At 39.8% G+C, this 21,194-nt stretch overlaps 1 protein-coding gene across 1 annotated transcript in view; it reads right to left on the reverse strand.

Moving 5' to 3' along the window:
- Positions 1–1,748: 1,748 nt before the first annotated feature.
- Positions 1,749–21,194, reverse strand: part of cramp1 (cramped chromatin regulator homolog 1) — a 35,728-nt gene continuing 16,282 nt past the window's right edge. The window contains exons 12-20 of the mRNA XM_059348227.1: positions 19,878–20,047; positions 19,479–19,553; positions 11,892–11,973; positions 11,536–11,646; positions 9,090–9,247; positions 7,709–7,895; positions 6,606–6,773; positions 5,425–5,570; positions 1,749–2,962 (exon numbers count right to left, since the gene is read on the reverse strand). Coding sequence (XP_059204210.1) covers positions 2,849–2,962; positions 5,425–5,570; positions 6,606–6,773; positions 7,709–7,895; positions 9,090–9,247; positions 11,536–11,646; positions 11,892–11,973; positions 19,479–19,553; positions 19,878–20,047 — 1,211 coding nt within the window. The 3' untranslated portion in view covers positions 1,749–2,848. The remainder of the gene's footprint in view (positions 2,963–5,424; positions 5,571–6,605; positions 6,774–7,708; positions 7,896–9,089; positions 9,248–11,535; positions 11,647–11,891; positions 11,974–19,478; positions 19,554–19,877; positions 20,048–21,194) is intronic.

Genomic DNA, 21,194 nt, shown 5'->3' on the forward strand with positions numbered 1-21,194 from the left:
CTTATAATGACTTATAAATCCAAGTGTCTTATGAGTGCTCTTGACTGGTTATAAACTACAGGCTGACTGATGAGGCTTATAATACATTACAACTACTCATACCCCTCTATACACACACCTCAACAATCAGTTGTTATAAGGACTCATAGGATGCCATAAGTATAAATAAATGATCAATGTATGCTTTAAGTAAAGTGAGGTTCATATAGACGCATCTATAATGCAGTATAGCTAGTCATGATGTTTCATTGTTGGCGTTAAGTAATCATGACTAGCTATACTGCATTATAGATGCGTCTATATGAACCTCACTTTACTTAAAGCATACATTGATCATTTATTTATACTTATGGCATCCTATGAGTCCTTATAACAATTGATTGTTGAGGTGTGTGTATAGAGGGGTATGAGTAGTTGTAATGTATTATAAGCCAGTCAGCCTGTAGTTTATAACCAGTCAAGAGCACTCATAAGACACTTGGATTTATAAGTCATTATAAGCTATATTTATAACTGTTGATATAGTGCATCATGAAGCTTTATATGTGTTTATGAGTGCAGTCATAATGCATTATGATTGATTATAATGAGCATTATAATTCACTATGAATGCGCTCATAATGCACTATAGATGTAGTCTTCATAGAAAGTGTTACCGAAGGGTTTACTAGTGATTAAAGAACGACTGCACAACTTATAAAAAAAACGTAATAAGTGGAGCATCCACAATGGCTTTAGTGTTTGATTTCGTTAGATACTTCTGACTGCTCGCACTTGTGGAGCTGAAACGGAGTGTAACACTGCTGGGAACTCTCAATAGTTCCCACGGCATTTGTAATTTCAGTCTGTTCAGTGAAAGTGAACACATGGTTGGTCACATTATGGGTCAAAGGGATAGGTTGGATGTAGGGTTGGATGAGGTACTTATCCAAAATATTATCAACAGTAGGTGGTGGTCAGCAGACAGGCACAAAAGTAAAGAAATGTACTGTCAGCTGCAAAATGTAATTTTTTTTTACCATCTTTGGAAAAAAAAAATCAATATTAATTTAAGTTGAGGCTATATTTCTAATATTTTCAATGCTTTACCTTGTGGTCAGATGGCTAAAATATGTTTTTCTGATGCCCCGCCCACAGCAGCACATTGCTGTGGTTCTGTCAGTGTTTCTGCCTGATTATCTATGTAGTCTAGACGGATTTCAGAATAAAGGCCTTCTATAAGAAGTGAGGAGCATTTATGGGTAGAAGTCGGGAACCGGCCTACCTTACAGATCTCAAGGGTGCTGAGTCCAAAAAAAATGGTTCCCAAGCAAAATTTTGAGTTTTTGACCTTCTAATTTGTATCAAATGGCCACCAAATTGCCCATCTTGCACAGTCATTGGACCATTTCCCCTTAGTTTTTTTGTAAGTAGGCAATCAAAGATGAGGAAATTAAGTTTCTGGATCTATAGTCTAGGGTCAGAGCAAGGATATAGTGGAGGCTCAGTGCCTTTTATATATATATATATATATATATATATATATATGCAAAATACCACTACTAGACTATAGATCTAGAAACTTAATTTCCTCATCTAAAAAACTTGGGGAAAATGGTCCACCGACTGTGCAAGATGGCCAATTTGGCCGCCATTTTGATATGCAAATGAGAGTCAAAAACTCAAAATTTCGCTTGGGAACCATTTTTTTTTATTCAGCACCCTTGAAATAAGTAAAGTAGGCCGGTTCCCGACTTTTACCCATAAATGCTCCTCACTTTCACTTTTTGGACAATTCCATCTAGACTATTGGGACGCTGACAACCATCTACTGTCGGTAACACACTGACTATAGCTAAAGTTCCTCAATAAATCCAAACTATCCCTTCCACTATCTTCTCTGTTCAGTCTTGACTGAAAACACCTCAACTCACTTTTTTGTCTGAAGTAAATAAAAAACGTTATTTACCAGCAAAGTTGAGTTAAAATGCTCTCAACTACTGTGACAAGATAAAAAAAAACAACAACAACAAACAAGTCTGAAGACAGTTGCAATCAGTATTATCATCTCACCATATATTTGAAATGATAACTGCATGAAGCGACTGCCGATGGACACTGAACTGTGATTTCAGCACAAACTTCAAAAGACGTCAACCAAACAAAAGCTGCCATTCTGTATGTGACATATGACCGTTTGATTCCCAACACACATGGCAGGCTATGTTCCTAAAATGCAAACCAAATAAAAACCTGAACGGATCCAGAGCATGTGAAATAGAGGGCAGTAGCAAAGGGTTTGACTTGTACCTGCCCTGCTGTGTTGTGCTCTACTTTTGCAACTGAATAGAAACAAGAATCTCACCACATTCAACCACTTTCTCACTGCCATTTCTTTCAAATTCAGCCTCCGGCGGCCGTTTGCCAACCGGCTGGGATCTGAACTGCACATTTGGCGGATTTACACATTTTGTGGGGTTAATCTGAGAGAGTAGAAGACAGACAAACAAACACACAAAGAGCAGGAAGAGACATAAAAGATCAGTGAAAATATTTTGTTCAGATATGGCATAGTATTTTCCTGTACATGAGGTTGTGTTTTGTAAACGCATTTGTTTTTCTAAAGTGTTTGTTTTTAAAGGGCATTTCAACTTAAAGAATAGTTCAGTGAAAACCGACGAGTTTCAAACTCGCTTTGAACAAAGGTCAAGGTTCACTGGTATTATTGCACTTTTACAAAAAGGGCAGGGGTGGCTTTAGAGGAGGGCGTCAGTCTTTCTCCACAGCCATCTTTTCTCTCCAAGGAAGGGACAGCATGGCGGCAGTCCAGAGCGTCAGACTCGTGTCCTCCAGACGGCCGGGGGTCTCCTCAGGGTGGTGGGATGGAGGGCTCGGTCACAGCCAGCTCCTGAGCCAGGTCGTTGAAGCGAGCGATGTAGTCCACGCTGCTCTCACTCATCATACAAGCAAGCTGAGAGTCCATCTGCAGCACAACCACACAGCTTTCACTTTACAACAGTAATGACAACAGCAAGGGGAAAAAACACTTTTTTTCTAGGGATCTCTAGCCTGGCTAACACCAGACTAATCTCAAATGAGGTCTAGTCTGGCAACCAACAATGCATTTCTCCGTAGAGGAGGTGTGGTTTACGATCCTCCAGAGCCGTTTATTGGGCGCTTAGAATGTCTATCAAAGCGTCTGTAGGTAGCTCTTAGCCAATCAGATCAGTTATACCAGATGACGTAGTAGAGCAACAGAGATGGATGTTTGTTGTGTGTGTGTCTGTGAGAGAGTGTTGCTTGCTGCTTTGCTTCTCCAGTTCTCGCTTTCTGCAAGATTATTTATTTTCACGCTTTATTCCCCCTCATGTCATTCAGCCACACACATCCACTGATTTTATGGGCAATAAACAAGCTGCTGCTGGTCTCTGGGGGCTCCGCTGTCCCCCGGCTCGGAGCCAGATCACCGGCGAGACCGCCGGCGCTACCGGTGATCTGGCTACGAGCCGGGGGACAGCGGAGCCGCTGAGAGACCTTTCGCCTTTCAACTTTCGCTCTAAACTATTTAAAACACCATCTACAGCTAAAGAGAGTTTCGCGTCTGCAGCAGCCATGTTGGATCCGTAAGAAAACTACAAGCTTCCAAGTGCCGAGTAGTACGCGTCATCGTCTTGCCGTCCCTCCCCGCTCTGTGATTGGATCCCTAAAACAGGGCTAAGAAACCTCTCTGGTTGCCAGACTGGATGGAGGTTCGAAATTAAATTCGAGCGCGCAAGGCAGTCTGGGTATACCCAGGCTAAGGGATCTCTGCAATTTAAAAGGAAAAGTCTGAAGGGTTTTGTTACCATTGCACAAAGACAGACTAGCTGTTAAGCTGTTACTGACTGCAGCTTCATATTTACATAAGAGTGATATTAATCCTCCAAGTGATTTGCAATGTCATACCATTTACAAGGAAGCACATTTTTAGACAGGCAAATGAAATGTTTGCAACCGAAGTAAAGGAATAAATGCAAAACTGCTCATCTGTAGGAGACGACATATCCCTTAAGCTGCCAACTGTAAAACTGCTCTACGCATGGCTATGCAAAGTGTTTCTCTATGTAGAGAACTGGGGAAACGATACCCTTGGTCTGGCTCAAAGGAGTCTTAAAAAGTCTGACACCACGTTGAAAATCTTTAATATTTTCACATAAACCTGGAAATAATTGGAATATTTGATTATTCAGAAACATTTAAAGTCGCAAAACGTTATGACAGGTAAAATGAAGAAGAAATATTAAGGCTTTACTGTTTGTTGACACTAATGTTACGTACTGGAGGCGAGCCCACCCCAAACTCCCCTGTCCTGAATTTTGTCCATGCTCATCTTGCAACCCCGAACACAACAATAAAAAAAAAAAAAAGATCTTGCCAGCAAAAGTAACACACAGTTTTCTACACTTAGAAAAAATCAAGTACAGAATTAGGGGGTGCTCCGACAACTTTTATAAAACTTGAAATCCCATTCTTTCCCTAATTCAGTCTATTTCATCGTTAGATGATTAACATAGATGGTTCTAACTAAGATAAATTGATATAACTTTTAAATGGTCAGTAATTGTTTTTAGTATACTGATTTGGTGGTCAAACTCTAGGCACGACATATACAAATTTTTATAGCTATTTTGTTTGTTTTTTCCAAGCATTCTGTATATCTCCTCTAAATGTCCCTTTTTATTTTATTTATTTATTTAGTATTATTATTATTTGTTTGGTTTTATGTGTATGTATATATGTATATATGTATGTATGTATGTATGTATGTATATTTTTACTTTTATTTTTCGTTTTTTATTATTGTTTATTTGGCTACTGTTCACCCCTCCTGTTTTTCTTTGAGGGGGAGAGAGTTGTATTTTCTCATTATCATTACTATTTATTGTTTTTTGCTTATTTTATGTGAATGTAACTCTCTGGTTCGGGGGGCGGGGGGTTGTTCTAAAAGGGGGAAAAATGGGTGAATTGTACCTTTTCTGATTGAATATGTATTATGTCCTGACAACCCAATAAAGATATATATGAAAAAATGTAACGCAAAAGTAACGCACAGTGAGATGTCAGCAGGAAGATGAGGCTACCAGGTTTGTTAAAAGGTAGCGACTTTTTGTATACTTCACTGTGAGTGAAGAGCAAATTTCTAATCATCTGAAGGCAGCTTTAACCCATTGAAGCCTAGAAAGCGGATACATTGTTTTGTAGTATTTGTATAAGCTCTCAAATACTTTTTGAATTTCATTTCTATCTGCTACAGAGGCTGAAAAATCTATTATTTAGTAGAAGAGTTGACACTTCTGTTGAATTTCCAGAAAAACTTCAGGTTTTAGGGGATTATTTTAAAATCGCCCAGAGGTTTTACAGGCATTTTAGGCCTCAATGGGTTAATTGCAAAAGGGCCCAACTTACCTCCGCCACATCAGGAAGGCCACGGGACTGAAAGGAATCATGGGAGTTGCAGTCCAGGAGGCTAGGACCGAGCAGAGCCGTGCCGCTGGAGGGGCCCGAGGGGGTTAGGGTGGTGCGCTTGCCCTTATCAGGAGACACCATGCTGGCTGGAAGGACGAGAGACAGACAGTGAGTAAAACTGACAGCACACATGAAGAGTGTGGACAAAGTCGTCTTTATGGGACATCGCTGCAAGAGGAAGTCTGCAGCTGCGTCACCGTTAGTGCATTAACAAGAGAGAAGGAAAGTTTGGAGGCACAAAGAGTTCTTTGTGTAAATTTACTAAACATAAAATGTGTAACTTTATAAGTTCCTTCAGTAATTTGATTCAATTCAATTGGCTTTATTGGCATGACGTAACAATGTATATATTGCCAAAGCAAGCATCAGAAAAAAAGATAACAAGATAAGGAAAGCAATATTTACAATAAATTATTATAATTCTATTATTCATTTTAAAAGAAAAGAAAAACTAATAACAATAAAAGAAAGCAATATTTACAATCATTGAACAATATTTACAATCAATATACAGTACAGACCAAAAGTTTGGACACACCTTCTCATTCAATGCGTTTTTCTTTATTTTCATGACTATTTACATTGTAGATTCATCAAAACTATTAATGAACACATGTGGAATTATGTACTTAACAAAAAAGTGTGAAATAACTGAAAACATGTCTTATATTCTAGTAAGCAAAGGGTGGTTACTTTGAGGAATCTAAAATACAAGACATGTTTTCAGTTATTTCACACTTTTTTTGTTAAGTACATAATTCCATATGTGTTCATTCATAGTTTTGATGCCTTCAGTGAGAATCTACAATGTAAATAGTCATGAAAATAAAGATAACGCATTGAATGAGAAGGTGTGTCCAAACTTTTGGCCTGTACTGTATAATTCATACAATCTAAGTGTCCCAGCAAAAAAAAGAAGAAAAAATAAAATAAAACAAACAAAAAACAAAACAACCAACAGCTGTGTGTCACTCAGTGTGTGACAGGCAGAAACATAGACTGCTGCTAATCCACAGTCACAATTTGTCTGACTTTTAAGTTGTATGGTTTATCTAGAGTTCAGCAGAGCCAGAAAAAAGTTCTGTGATGTGTGTAAGTGTATTTGAGAGAAAAAGACTTACAGAGGAGGCATCCCAGTGTGGAGTCGGAGGAGTCGCTGGGGTACCACTGGGGGTCGTGGCTGGGCGAGGGGATCCAGCCTCTGGACGGGCTGACGGAGGGAGACGAGGCCAGCAGCTTGGAGCCGTCGGTGTTGCTCAGCTTGGCTGGAGAGAGAGCAGCCTCCTCGCCTGCAGCACAACAGGCAGTTCAATTACACACATTTGTTGAATAACCCTAGCCTGGCTAACACCAGACTAATCTCAAAAGAGATCTAGTCTGGCAACCAGCCGTTCATTTCTCCGTAGAGGAGGTGTGGTTTACGATCCTCCGGAGCCGTTTATTGGACGCTTAGAATGTCTATCAAAGCGTCTGTAGGTAGCTCTTAGCCAATCAGATCAGTTATACCAGATGACGTAGTAGAGCAACAGAGATGGATGTTTGTTGTGTGTGTGTCTGTGAGAGAGTGTTGCTGCTGCTTTGCTTCTCCAGTTCTCGCTTTCTGCAAGATTATTTATTTTCACGCTTTATTCCCCCTCATGTCATTCAGCCACACACATCCACTGATTTTATGGGCAATAAACAAGCTGCTATTAGCGCCTCACGGCGCTATTAGCCCCGCTACCGTAACGCCGGTGATCTGGCTACGAGCCGGGGGACAGCGGAGCCCCCAGAGACCTTTCGCCTTTCAACTTTCGCTCTAAACTATTTAAAACACCATCTACAGCTAAAGAGAGTTTCGCGTCTGCAGCAGCCATGTTGGATCAGTAAGAAAACTACAAGCTTCCAAGTGCCGATTAGTACGCGTCATCGTCTTGCCGTCCCTCCCCGCTCTGTGAATGGATCCTAAAACAGGGCTAAGAAACAGCTCTGGTTGCCAGACTGGATGGAGGTTCAAAATTAAATTTGAGCGCGCAAGGCAGTCTGGGTATACCCAGGCTAGAATAACCCTGGATGTTAAAAGATTTCTTCCACTGTAAAAACACCAAAACAAACCTATTTTAATAACATACTTAAATACCCGAGCACAATTTGTAATTTTTAAAGAAATTAATACAGCCCTCGTTAGGTTTCCATGTAAATGCTAGCATGGAGGATAGAAACACACACACACACACACACACACCATAGTGGGCAGAGTTGATGGCGAGCTCGATGATGGAGTCACTGATGTGTGTCTGAGGTTCTCCGGGGGCGAGAGCCTCTTCGGGGGGGCCGGGGAGGGAGATGTCCAGCAGCGAGGCCACGCTGGGCGGAGAGAGGAGAGAGTCTCCTCCACCCGGTACTCCAGGAGATGGAGGAGGCTGACCATTCTGTGAAAAGAACAAATAGTAACTCTTAATGTGGGCTGTTTTATTAGAAAATCTAACTTTTTATTTCCTTCAAAGATGCATTTATGTAAGCAGCATTTTAATGTTCTCAAAATAGGGTTAAACGTAACTACTTAATATGCTGATTTGTGATTTAATTTATAACAATGCATAATCATTTTGAATTGATTGCCTAAATGTAGTTGAGTAAAAAGTACTATATCTGTGATGGAGTAGAAGCTCCACAAGTTACACAAATGGAAATACTCAAGTAAAGGACATGTAAATCTAAATTGTACTTAAGTACAGAACTGGAGTAAATGTACTTAGTTACATTCCACCATGGATGCAGCGGTATGAAATTAGAAACCAGTTTTGATCATTTTCAAATATAAGAACTGAGATTTGTGCAATAGCTGTTTAGCATAAACATGCAGACATCAAGTGAAGCCAAGCTCCCAGTTGATGCATTAGTTTGATGTTTGTTGTCACTGTCTATTTTATTTACTCATTTTCTTTGTCTGTGTGAATGAATGTACACTACCGGTCAAAAGTTTTAGAACACCCCAATTTTAACATTTTTTTATTTAAATTCAAGCAGTTCACGTCAAATGAACAGCTTGAAATGGTACAGAGGTAAGTGGTGAACTGCCAGAGGTAAATAAAAAAAGGTGAGGTTAACCAAAACTGAAAAATAATGTACATTTCAGAATTATACAAGTAGGCCTTTTTCAGGGAACAAGAAATGGGTTAACAACTTAACTCTATGGAGTCTTGGGCTATTTTGAATTCTTTTCTTTCGTCGTCTTTGTAAGTCATTTTGTGACTTTTAGTGTCTTTTTTTGGTCATTTTGTGTCTTTTTTTAGTCCTTTAGTCCAACATAAAATGTGATTTTGAATCTTTTTTTTAATTTCAAAACACTATCACGCTCAATAAAGAATTTTAAATGTTGCAAATGTGCATTAATTTCAGAGTACACTGAGACATTAAACTGCATCATTTTCAATTAAATTATGGAAAAGTTGGTGTGTTCTAAAACTTTTGACCAGTAGTGTATGTTCGAGGGGATATAAATGAAAATGTTTGTATATTAGAAATAAAGTTTGATATGCACTTGAAACTTCAATAAAAAATATTGTTGAAAAAAAGCTCCCAGTTGATATCAGCCTGTGTGTGTGTGTGTGTGTGCTGCTGACCTCCGGGGCGTTGCCCTGCAGGAGTTCAGAGTCTGGTTCAGCATCAACAATGGGCGTGGCGCCGAGCAGCTCGCAGTCATCAACAGCAGGAGAGTCGAGCTCCCGACGGGGACTGGCAGGGATGATACCTGCAGACTTAGCTGCCAGGTCAATGGCACCTGAAAGAATATTAGACAGTTTAGAAACAAGATGATAAATGTTTACATTGACTGAGCAAGTGAAGATAGTGGACTGGAAAATAAAGCTTCAGCGATTAAATATAACAATTGAAACCATGAAGGGGAAAACACTCAGAGTAGGTGGAAGAATGCTCTTTTGTCTTTTTACTTTAACACAAAAGAGTTTTTGTGACCGACTGCCAGAGATCACGTGGGAGTAAAGAATAAAGAACCCAATCATTTCATAAACTCACACTGGATTTTGGATAACATTTTTAAAAAAATCACAGTATTGCACAAAAATACCTTTATTTACATACACTACCGGTCAAAAGTTTTAGAACACCCCAATTTTTCCAGTTTTTTATTGAAATTCAAGCAGTTCAAGTCAAATGAACAGCTTGAAAGTGTACAAAGGTAAGTGGTGAACTGCCAGAGGTAAATAAAAAAAGGTAAGCTTAACCAAAACTGAAAAATAATGTACATTTCAGAATTATACAAGTAGGCCTTTTTCAGGGAACAAGAAATGGGTTAACAACTTAACTCTATGGAGTCTTGGGCTATTTTGTCCATTTTTGAATTCTTTACATGTCTTTGTAAGTCATTTTGTGTCTTTTTTTGGTCATTTTGTGTCTTTTTTTAGTCATTTTGTGTCTTTATGTGTCTTTTTTGTCATTTTGTGTCTTTTTTTAGTCCTTTAGTCCAACATAAAATGTGATTTTGAATCTTTTTTTTACTTTCAAAACACTATCATGCTCAATAAAGAATTTTAAATGTTGCAAATGTGCATTCATTTCAGAGTACACTGAGACATTAAACTGCATCATTTTCAATTCAATTCTGGAAAAGTTGGTGTGTTCTTAAACTTTTGACCAGTAGTGTAAGCTTAATTTGACACAGAAGAAAAACTATTTATTAAGTACATTGTTGGTGGTGTGTAAAACGTCTTTTACTGGGACAGAATAGTATACAAGCTGTAAATCAGCCATTGATTAATGTTGGGAGTTTTAATTTGACAGGTCAAAAAATGTAGAACTCTCTTAAATTGTTTTATTTTGTTTATTTTTTATGTAGTCTTTCTATTTTGTTGAGCACCTTTAGAGAAGGAGCCATGTCATAAAATATGTGATTAAAACACAATTAAAGGGGAATTTTAAAATAAGAAAAAAGCATATCTATATGTGCTATTGCTTTTCTTTACTAATAACTAATACTAACTAATACTCTAAGCTTTAACAGTGCAGCATACAGTGGTGTGCAAAAGTATTCATACCCCTTGGATGTTTCACCCTTTTGTTGCTTTTACACATTAAATCATTGTCAATATAATTTGATATACATTTGGGTAACACTTTACAATAACCAACTAAGTGATGTTTATAGATGGTTTATAAACCAATAATTAACATTTACAAAGTGCTATACATATTTAATTGTTAAATGTTTTCAACCAATTTCTTAAAAGGTATATGAATCATTTCAAAATCGTTAACATACTTAATATGGTGTTAAAAATGGTATAATGAGTGCAACTAAAACTATTAATAAACTATTAATTATAATTTAATTGTTTGTTGATGGTAAATTAACTATAAACTTACATTAATATACCATCTATTAGTCATTTATAAATGATTTAGTTAGTTAAACATGAATAAATTATGTATTTACCATTCTAAAAGGCCTATATATGGTTTATTACGGAAGCCCTGAACCGCAAGTGAAGAAATTTTTTTTTTTTTAACACACCTATGTAAAAAATTATTTTTTTTTACATAGGTGTGTTATCTCGAAATAACGAGATATTATCTCGTAATTACGAGATATTATCTCGAAATAATGAGATAATATCTGAAGAAAAAAAAAAATTTGGAAGATTTTTTTTTTTTAATTCTTATTTTTTTTTTTTACATATGTTTATTATCTCGAAATAATGAGATATTATCTTCAAATAACGAGATATGATCTCGAAATAACAAGATAACATTTAAAATAAAAATTCTTCACTTGCGGTTCAGGGCTTCCGTAGTTTATAAATGATGATTAAACATTAATAAACTATCTGTTTACCATTTATAAATGATGGTTATTGTAAAGTGTTACCTAAATTTGTTAATTTATAATTTTATGTTGACCATGATTTCATGTGTAAAAGCAACAAAAGGGTGAAACATCCAAGGGGTATGAATACTTTTGCACGCCACTGTATATAAATGAACCTCCACCTACAATGTAGTCTGGAACAGAAAGAGGAGAAATATAGATGAAATAATAAAAGCAGTACATACTGGAGAGCTGGCTGGCTGCTGCAGAGCTGGACGCTGCAGGGGAAGCTTTGGACAGGAGGGGCCGGGAGGAAGGAGCCAGGCGAGTGTGGATTGGCCGGAAAGATCCAGTTCCTGGGGGAAGAAACAGGAAGTGAGAGATTAGCAGAGTTGCTGTTGAAAATAGAAATGACACATTATAATTTGTTACCAGTAGTAACGCATAAACAAGCCTATTCTAGGACATACTTTCAGGAAGTACGACATAGGTTAAAAGTTAACAGATCATGCTACGTTATAAGGGAAGTAAACTCTTTTAAACATTTCTATCCTCTGCTGACATCAAACTTTACTGCAGGAATGTGATGTGTGAAGAATACCTGTGGCGGAGGAGTTGGAGAGGATGGAGAAGGAGCAGACGTGCTGAGGAGTATCTCCTGTAGTTCGGGGCAGGAGTGTTCGCTGTGAAAGAGCAGTTTATTAACAAAGCACAGAGAGGCACTATAAAGAAATCTACAGTAAAAGTATTCAATCAATTCCCCAACCCTATCAGTCTAGACGGATTTCAGAAAAAAGGCCTTCTATAAGAAGTGAGGAGCATTTATGGGTATAAGTCGGGAACCGGCCTACCTTAGATATTTCAAGGGTGCTGAGTCCAAAAAAATGGTTCCTAAACGAACATTTGAGTTTTTGACCTTCTAATTTGTATCAAATGGCCACCAAATTGCCCATCTTGCACAGTCGTTGGACCATTTCCCCTTAGTTTTTTTGTAAGTAGGCAATCAAAGATGAGGAAATTAAGTTTCTGTGTCTATAGTCTAGGGTCAGAGCAAGGATATAGTGGAGGCTCAGTGTCTTTTTTATGTATATGTATATATATATATATATATATATATATATATATATATATATATATATATATATATATATATATATATATATATATATATATATATATATATGCAAAATACCAACTGGAACATTTAAAAGTGATATTGATTGAATATTTATGTCGGCCTTAAAAAATGACACAAATAATGCTTAATTTCATCTTAAAAGTTGGTATTTTGCAAATATATGTATTGTCAAGTAATCTGGAGGTTATTTGATATCCCTATTAGCCATACACCAACAAAATGGTATGAGACTGGAAAACCAAGGGACTTACCAGCATTAGAGCGAGCTGGAGAAATCAGTACTTTCCCAACATGATGTAATACACAAGGGCACTGTGACACTGAGGTGATTTAATTATTAACAATGATGATCTGTTATATGCATGACGTTGTATTGACTACTGTTGAAAAAGAGCAATTGAAACAAGAGCGGAGCTGGACTGAGGCATGTTGAGACATGCCTAAAGAACGGAGACGTGAGAGGAGGATCGAGAGGAGTAATCTGGCCGGCAACAGGAGAATCATAGTTAGAAGAAGAATTAAACCAATAGGACGATGATTTGGGGAATGGTAATATGAAACCCTTAAGGATAGGGAGTGGTGGTGTATAAAAACTGCTGCTCAAGGAAATTCGGTTGTTACCCCTTGCTGCATCCCTCACGAGGAGCCGCAAGACTTTTACAACTCTCTGGATTTGAGGACTACACCCGATCGACCACATCGGTGGTAGGACTTGGATTTTTACAACTAAAAGAAGAAGACGGTTTTCAGGACGTTTTACATCAAGAAGGAAGATTTCCAATTTTGACAGATGAGGACGAGAGATATGTTTTGAAGGGTAACCACCTCCAACATTTGTCAAGATGGATTAATGGATTTTTCTTTCTTTGTTCTTGCTGTTTTTGGATTGCGGTTTCGGACGAGGACCTTTCTGACTTTGGACAAAGTGGATTGCCTCGGCTGAAGACCGTCTTTCGGACAGTGCGATTCAAGTTGCTTGGCCAGGCAACTTTTCCCGTTTTCCTCTCTAAATCGGATGGATTTCAAATCCCAGCTACAGCCTCATTTAACATAGGAAAGTCAGGGTTAGGGTAAGACAAATCATACAATAATCATTTTTATTATTATACTCTTTTGAATTTGATCTGTAATCAACTTTTGAAATGTTATATGCTGTACGCTTGCACCTTGCTATATTATCAATAAATTCTCAATTGTTACCCCTTGCTGCATCCCTCACGAGGAGCCGCAAGACTTTTACAACTCTCTGGATTTGAGGACTACACCCGATCAACCACATCAGTGGTAGGACTTGGATTTTTACAACTAAAAGAAGACGGTTTTCAGGACGTTTTACATCAAGAAGGAAGATTTCCAATTTTGACAGATGAGGACGAGAGATAAGTTTTGAAGGGTAACCACCTCCAACATTTGTCAAGATGGATTAATGGATTTTTCTTTCTTTGTTCTTGCTGTTTTTGGATTGCGGTTTCGGACGAGGACCTTTCTGACTTCGGACAAAGTGGATTGCCTCGGCTGAAGACCGTCTTTCGGACAGTGCGATTCAAGTTGCTTGGCCAGGCAACTTTTCCCGTTTTCCTCTCTAAATCGGATGGATTTCAAATCCCAGCTACAGCCTCATTTAACATAGGAAAGTTAGGGTTAGGGTAAGACAAATCATACAATAATCATTTTTATTATTATACTCTTTTGAATTTGATCTGTAATCAACTTTTGAAATGTTATATGCTGTACGCTTGCACCTTGCTATATTATCAATAAATTCTCAATTGCATTTAAAGTGAAGTAGTGAACATTAGGTTTCTAAATCTTTTGGTATTATAAGGTTGTGTGTTTAAAAAGGTTCTTACAGGTTAACTCTAGCCAACAAATTGAACTGGTCCTTGGAGCTTTTATTCTCAGCTACTAAACCTATCCTAGCAATTCACCAAGTGCAAGGATCGTTTAGAGGAGAGCTGCCGTCAAACGGGCGTGGCCGGCGTGGTATCTGTGGTTTATGGGTTATCCCACGGGTGCTATTCCGGCTTAAGCAGGGTGCCCGCATCAGGCAGTGAGGCTAGGCGAATTCTCCTCGCCACCAGCTTATAAAATTCCTGTACCACTTATTGTGATAAAATCCATAGTGTATGGAACGTAACCCCTTAGTGGAGAGCTGGTCCAGAAGTCCCTATTTTCAAGGCATTCTCGGGGATCAAACACGTGGCGCCCAACGTGGGGCGTGACAAAAAGAAGATTGTCGTGCCCTCGGAAGAACCCCAGCGGGAGCAAGTCGCCGCTGTTCGTGTGGAACGACCCCTGAGAAAAGAGAAAGGCTTGAGGCAGAAAGGACATCTGTCAGAGAGCCGAAGAAGCAGTCTGCAGGCAAGCAGGACTGCCTGGTGATCTTTTTGTTGTTTAAGAAGAGCCAGAGCTCCGTGAGTGACCCCTGGGCGGGGAAGCGGAGAAAGGAGCGACCGCAAAAGCAGAGGAGCGAGTCCCTGAGAGCGGCGCTGAATAACCCAAAGTCTGAAATTCATCCCTACCCGAAGCGCTAAGGGAGGCTTTGAAAGACAGACGACTCGAGACGACGAAAGAAGCCCAAAGTGTCGCAGGATGGCGGGCGCAGCGGGAGAACCGTACCCACTAGTGGACCTAAGGGACCTTGACGAAGAAGCAAGTCCCTTGAAGTGCCGAAAGAAACGTGAGTATGAAGTACTCAAGCCAAGCGGTATTCTCCCACACCGAGTGTACATGTTCGGGGATGGATTTGATACTTGGAGCCCGAGTATCGCGGCTCATATCCGCCAGCACATGATGGGAGATGAGAGCCAGCTGGGGGAACGAATGCAAACGGACCTAAGCAACAAGAAGAGTTTCTATGCGGACACGGTTATGGGTGGCCAAGCACTAGTTGTTTTGCCAAATCCCCGTAAAGTGACAACTAAGAAAGAAGTCAAAGAGTGGTTGAGATGGTGGATTGGCGTGCTGTCAAGCTGGCAGCAGGGACTAATAACCACCATAATAAGCCCATCACAGAAGTACGATTCTATTGTGAAACTGACGGCAAAGGTCCTGAAGGTGACCTGTGTGCTGGACGTGCACCCTGGACGTGCGACAAGCTGGCATGGGGACTACGTGAGGGAGGTACATGAATTGGAAAGGCTAGGAGAGCAGATGCGGAAAAAATATCCAATAGAAGAGGGTACCAGCGTTACCGGAGATGCCTCAGACGGGGAAGGTGCACCCAACCCAGAGGACGTACTGGGAGACTACCCAGGGGACGAACAGGTTGAGGAGACGCAGCCTGATTCGACCCAACCGGGAGCGACCGACGAGGACATGCTGGCAGAGCAAGGTTCAGCCGCAAACTCGAATTCTGAAGCGAGCTCAGGGTCGGAGGAGTCGGATCAGGAGGAAGACGACGGAGCCCAAAGGTCCGGCTCGGACTCAGACTCACAGGCGGGCCAAGACTCAGGCGAGGATCGTCTCAGTGACTTCGGAGCCAACAATGAGGACACCCGAGCCCCAGGAGGGGGCAGACCACTCGTTCAAGCCGCTCCGAGGGATGAAGTCGAGCGCCTCAGTCAGGCACTCGACAGAGGCCAAGAGAGCGGAGAAGGGGACGAGGCGGTTCCTGACTTCGGGTCACCGGGCTCCCTATCAGCCGCAGAGATCCTGAATACCTTCATCGGTCCAATAACCGCTAAAATCGACTCTACAACAACGGAAGAAGTACGCTGCGCCCAGTGTAAGACTACAGTGGAAGCAGCCGGATACCTTTGGGAGATCTGCTCTGCATTATGGTGTACTCCGTGTCAACACCGCTGTTTCCCTCTCGGGAATGCTACAGGAGTGGTCACCACCCTTAACAACGTCTGCCTACCCGAGGTGCCGGACGAAAGAATGGTGGAGTTAATTGCCCGAGCCCAGATGGAGTGGAATTCCATCCGTGCAGGAGAGAGCGGCAGCAAACGTGGGTATCCCTCTCGCCATGTGTACTACCCTACCTACACTGTGTTCTGGAGGTTCGACGATGGGGAGCGTGCGGTCACTACACACCTCCTGAATGGCACAATCATCGCCATAGGGCAAAAGTTGGATCCTTTGCCCTATGCCAGAGCAACGCCGCTGGAACCAACCATTGTGAACACCAAGACCCAGACTGTGGACCAAGTGTGGTACTATGAGAATTACCCTGAGCAACTCATAGACCTCCATGAGGTGGAATTCAGCATGCCCTTGCTTGAGCGAGAAGTGAATACTTCAACCTCTGTAGTTGACCCCGGCCAGCCGGAAGTCGATATGTCCACCTTCATGGCAGATCTTGCTCACCTCGATGACTTACCCCTCTCCTACGCCAAGGATTCCGATGAGGGAGAAGCGACTGAGAAACCCCCCGTTGGCCCAGAACAAGACGCACGCCCTGGGGACCAATGGCCGGAAATACGTGTGGATTCACATCAGGACCTGGGAGAGGAGCCAGACGACGTGGCCATGATCGAGAGCCCAGCTGTGACGATCAAGAGCCCGGACGCCATGGTCCTGAGTCCTGACGTGAGTCCAGGGGGTTCCAAAATTGTCGACGCCAGGACCACTGAAGCAGCTGTCGCAGCTGTTGATGTACATCCCGGCGACCCTACGGAAGACGCCGGGGTAATCACCATTGAAGAAGTAAGTGAAACCGACTCTCTGTTCAATGCAGCACCACCCACTCCACTCTACGACGAGATCTCCTTGGACGAGGACAAAAGAGGCTACGAGTGATCTCAAGGAGGGGGTGTCAAGTAATCTGGAGGTTATTTGAGATCCCTATTAGCCATACACCAACAAAATGGTATGAGACTGGAAAACCAAGGGACTTACCAGCATTAGAGCAAGCTGGAGAAATCAGTACTTTCCCAACATGATGTAATACACAAGGGCACTGTGACACTGAGGTGATTTAATTATGAACAATGATGATCTGTTATATGCATGACGTTGTATTGACTACTGTTGATCTGACATAATGGGTGTGGAAATGATTGAACTATATGAAGTAAGTAATGATTTTTATGTGGAATAATATTAACATGTTGATGTGATTAAATGATTTAACTGTTGAGTTAAAATACAATAATAATCAGTATAATAGTACGTGTGGTAACTGAGGTGTTCCTAAGAGATGATATGACTGTGACATTAATTCTGATGATTGTGTTAAACTAAGAGACAGTTAGGGCGAGGCCGTTAGAAAAAGAGCAATTGAAACAAGAGCGGAGCTGGACTGAGGCATGTTGAGACTTGCTTAAAGGACGGAGACGTGAGAGGAGGATCGAGCGGACAACAGCAGAATCATAGTTAGAAGAAGAATTAAACCAATAGGACGATGATTTGGGGAATGGTAATATGAAACCCTTAAGGATAGGGAGTGGTGGTGTATAAAAACTGCTGCTCAAGGAAATTCGGTTGTTACCCCTTGCTGCATCCCTCACGAGGAGCCGCAAGACTTTTACAACTCTCTGGATTTGAGGACTACACCCGATCGACCACATCAGTGGTAGGACTTGGATTTTTACAACTAAAAGAAGAAGACGGTTTTCAGGACGTTTTACATCAAGAAGGAAGATTTCCAATTTTGACAGATGAGGACGAGAGATAAGTTTTGAAGGGTAACCACCTCCAACATTTGTCAAGATGGATTAATGGATTTTTCTTTCTTTGTTCTTGCTGTTTTTGGATTGCGGTTTCGGACGAGGACCTTTCTGACTTTGGACAAAGTGGATTGCCTCGGCTGAAGACCATCTTTCGGACAGTGCGATTCAAGTTGCTTGGCCAGGCAACTTTTCCCGTTTTCCTCTCTAAATCGGATGGATTTCAAATCCCAGCTACAGCCTCATTTAACATAGGAAAGTCAGGGTTAGGGTAAGAAACAAATCATACAATAATCATTTTTATTATTATACTCTTTTGAATTTGATCTGTAATCAACTTTTGAAATGTTATATGCTGTACGCTTGCACCTTGCTATATTATCAATAAATTCTCAATTGCATTTAAAGTGAAGTAGTGGACATTAGGTTTCTAAATCTTTTGGTATTATAAGGTTGTGTGTTTAAAAAGGTTCTTACAGGTTAACTCTAGCCAACAAATTGAACTTGTCCTTGGAGCTTTTATTACTAAACTAGTAACTAAACCCATCCTAGCAATTCACCAAGTGCAAGGATCGTTTAGAGGAGAGCTGCCGTCAAACGGGCGCGGCCGGCGTGGTATCTGTGGTTTATGGGTTATCCCACGGGTGCTATTCCGGCTTAAGCAGGGCAGGTGCCCGCATCAGGCAGTGAGGCTAGGCGAATTCTCCTCGCCACCAGCTTATAAAGTTCCTGTACCACTTATTGTGATAAAATCCATAGTGTATGGAACGTAACCCCTTAGTGGAGAGCTGGTCCAGAAGTCCCTATTTTCAGGGCATTCTCGGGGATCAAACAGTATATATATATATATATATATGTATATATATATATATATATATATGTGTATAAAGACACTGAGCCTCCACTATATCCTTGCTTTGACTCTAGACTATAGATCTAGAAACTTAATTTCCTCATCTTTGATTGCCTACTTAAAAAGAATAGTCCAACGACTGAGCAAGATGGGCAATTTGGCCGCCATTTTTATATGCAAATGTGAAGGTCAAAAACTCAAAATTTCGCTTGGGAACCATTTTTTTTTATCCAGCACACTTGAAATAAGTAAAGTAGGCCGGTTCCTGACTTGTACCCATAAATGCTCCTCACTTTCACTTTTTGGACAATTCCGTCTAGACTATATTAGTTAGCATTTAACTTCTTTCAAATTCAGATCTTTGTATTTGCATCTTCATTACAACAGGGCTACCAGATTGAAGGAGCATTTGTAATTATTGTGGCAATGGTAGAGCTAAAACTAAACATTTTTCAGCCGCAATGTTTTAGACTACATGTTCAACAGGCAGCTTTTTATTCAATGCAGTTTATACTCCTGTACGAAGCAACAGAGATGTGCTAAAGTTCACTGTGACACTGTAACACCCTTGTGTTATTCTCTTACCTGGACTACAAGGGGTTTCCGTAGTTGTCTGTTTCGAGGTTTTCTCTGTCTTGAAAATAAAAGATCTGACTGCATCTGTTAAAAAAAGCAAAAGGAAGAAAAGCATAATAATATTAACACTTGACAACATATACATATAGTCTTTGTGAACTGGTGTGAAAACTATTGCTTTGCTTTGTTTTAGGTTTTATTTTATTTGCACAGTTAGAATTACTGTACATAAAATGACAAAAATAACATATAATGTAAAGTGCAGGGAGAGGCAGAAAACCCAGATGGGCTTATTTATTTAAAGCCTCCACCTAAAATTTCATAGTTATTAGAAAGTAATAAACTGATAATAGAAAAAACAAATGTATAACATCAACAAGTTATAATGACAAAAACAATTTGTCTTACACTGATGGAGTCGAGCTGCTGTTTGAGGGCTCGCTCAGCTTCCTTGTTGGGGGAAAACATTCTGTTGTGCCGAGAGCTGTTGGGGGGCAGCGTGGTGGGGACGGCAAACACACTCTCTGAGTCGCTGCCCGCCGTCGAGCCCAGCAGAGAGCGGGGGAGGTTACGTCCACCTGAGGAACAAGTAAGACTTATCATATGAAGACAGCAATTATTTCAGGGGTAACTGAACATTCTTTGTGTCATTTCCAAACCAAGGTTATTATAGTTAACGAAAACTAAGGAAATAACGAAAACTAGAATTGAAAAAACATTTTCGTTAACTGAAATAAAAATAAAAACTAGAGTTTTTAAAAAAACGATAACTAACTGAAACTGTATTGTGTGGTTACAAAACTAACTAAAATTATAGTGAAAATGTCCTTAGTTTTGGTTTTTGTCAACTTTTTTCATTCATAATTCAGTGTTTCTATTTGAACATGCAACACATGGTGAATATGTTTACTGAGACTGGGATGTTTACACTAGAACCAAAATACAAAACAGTTAATAACCTTATTGGGGCTGAGATGATAAACCAAAGGAAATAAAGGCAAAATTTATTATGACCACTTTGAATCTGGCACCCAACACATAGCCCATTACAAAAAAAACAAAAACTAACACTAAAACTAATAAAAACTAAACTAAAACTAAGCATTTTCAAAAAATAAAAACTAAACTAAAACTAGAAAACTCACTCTAAAAACTAACTAAAACTAACTGAATTTGAAAACAAAAATTCACAACGAAATTAAAACTAAAACTAATGAAAAATCCAAAACTATTATAACCTTGTTCCAAACACACACAAACATGAGCAACTACAGTTAACATCTGGATGAACATCTTATTGATTTCAAATCAATTTCAACGCCAAACAGACTTTGTTACACAAAAACCCAAGTAGCTGCTGTTCCAGTTCTGCAGCTACAATATTGATAGAGAATCAGCTAGAGTGAAGTTAAATGTACATTTAGTACCCGAGGCTTTAGAGCAGGGGTGTCAAACTCAAATACACAATGGGCCAAAATTTAAAACTTGAATAAAATCATGCCAACATTGAGCAAATAAACCTTTTAATATATACCAAACATGTTTTGTTTTAACATTAAATATGGAACCAGCAACGCTTATAAACATACAATATATAACTAAATAGTGCAGACATGCAAAATCAAATTTCAAATAAAAAACACATCAATGTCATTAATTTATCAAATAAAAATTAAATAAAAATCGTATGCCTCTTTTCTATTTGCATCCTTCTGATTTAAATAT

The sequence above is a fragment of the Centropristis striata genome, chromosome 13 (assembly GCF_030273125.1).
Source record: "Centropristis striata isolate RG_2023a ecotype Rhode Island chromosome 13, C.striata_1.0, whole genome shotgun sequence".
Lineage (NCBI taxonomy): Eukaryota > Metazoa > Chordata > Actinopteri > Perciformes > Serranidae > Centropristis > Centropristis striata.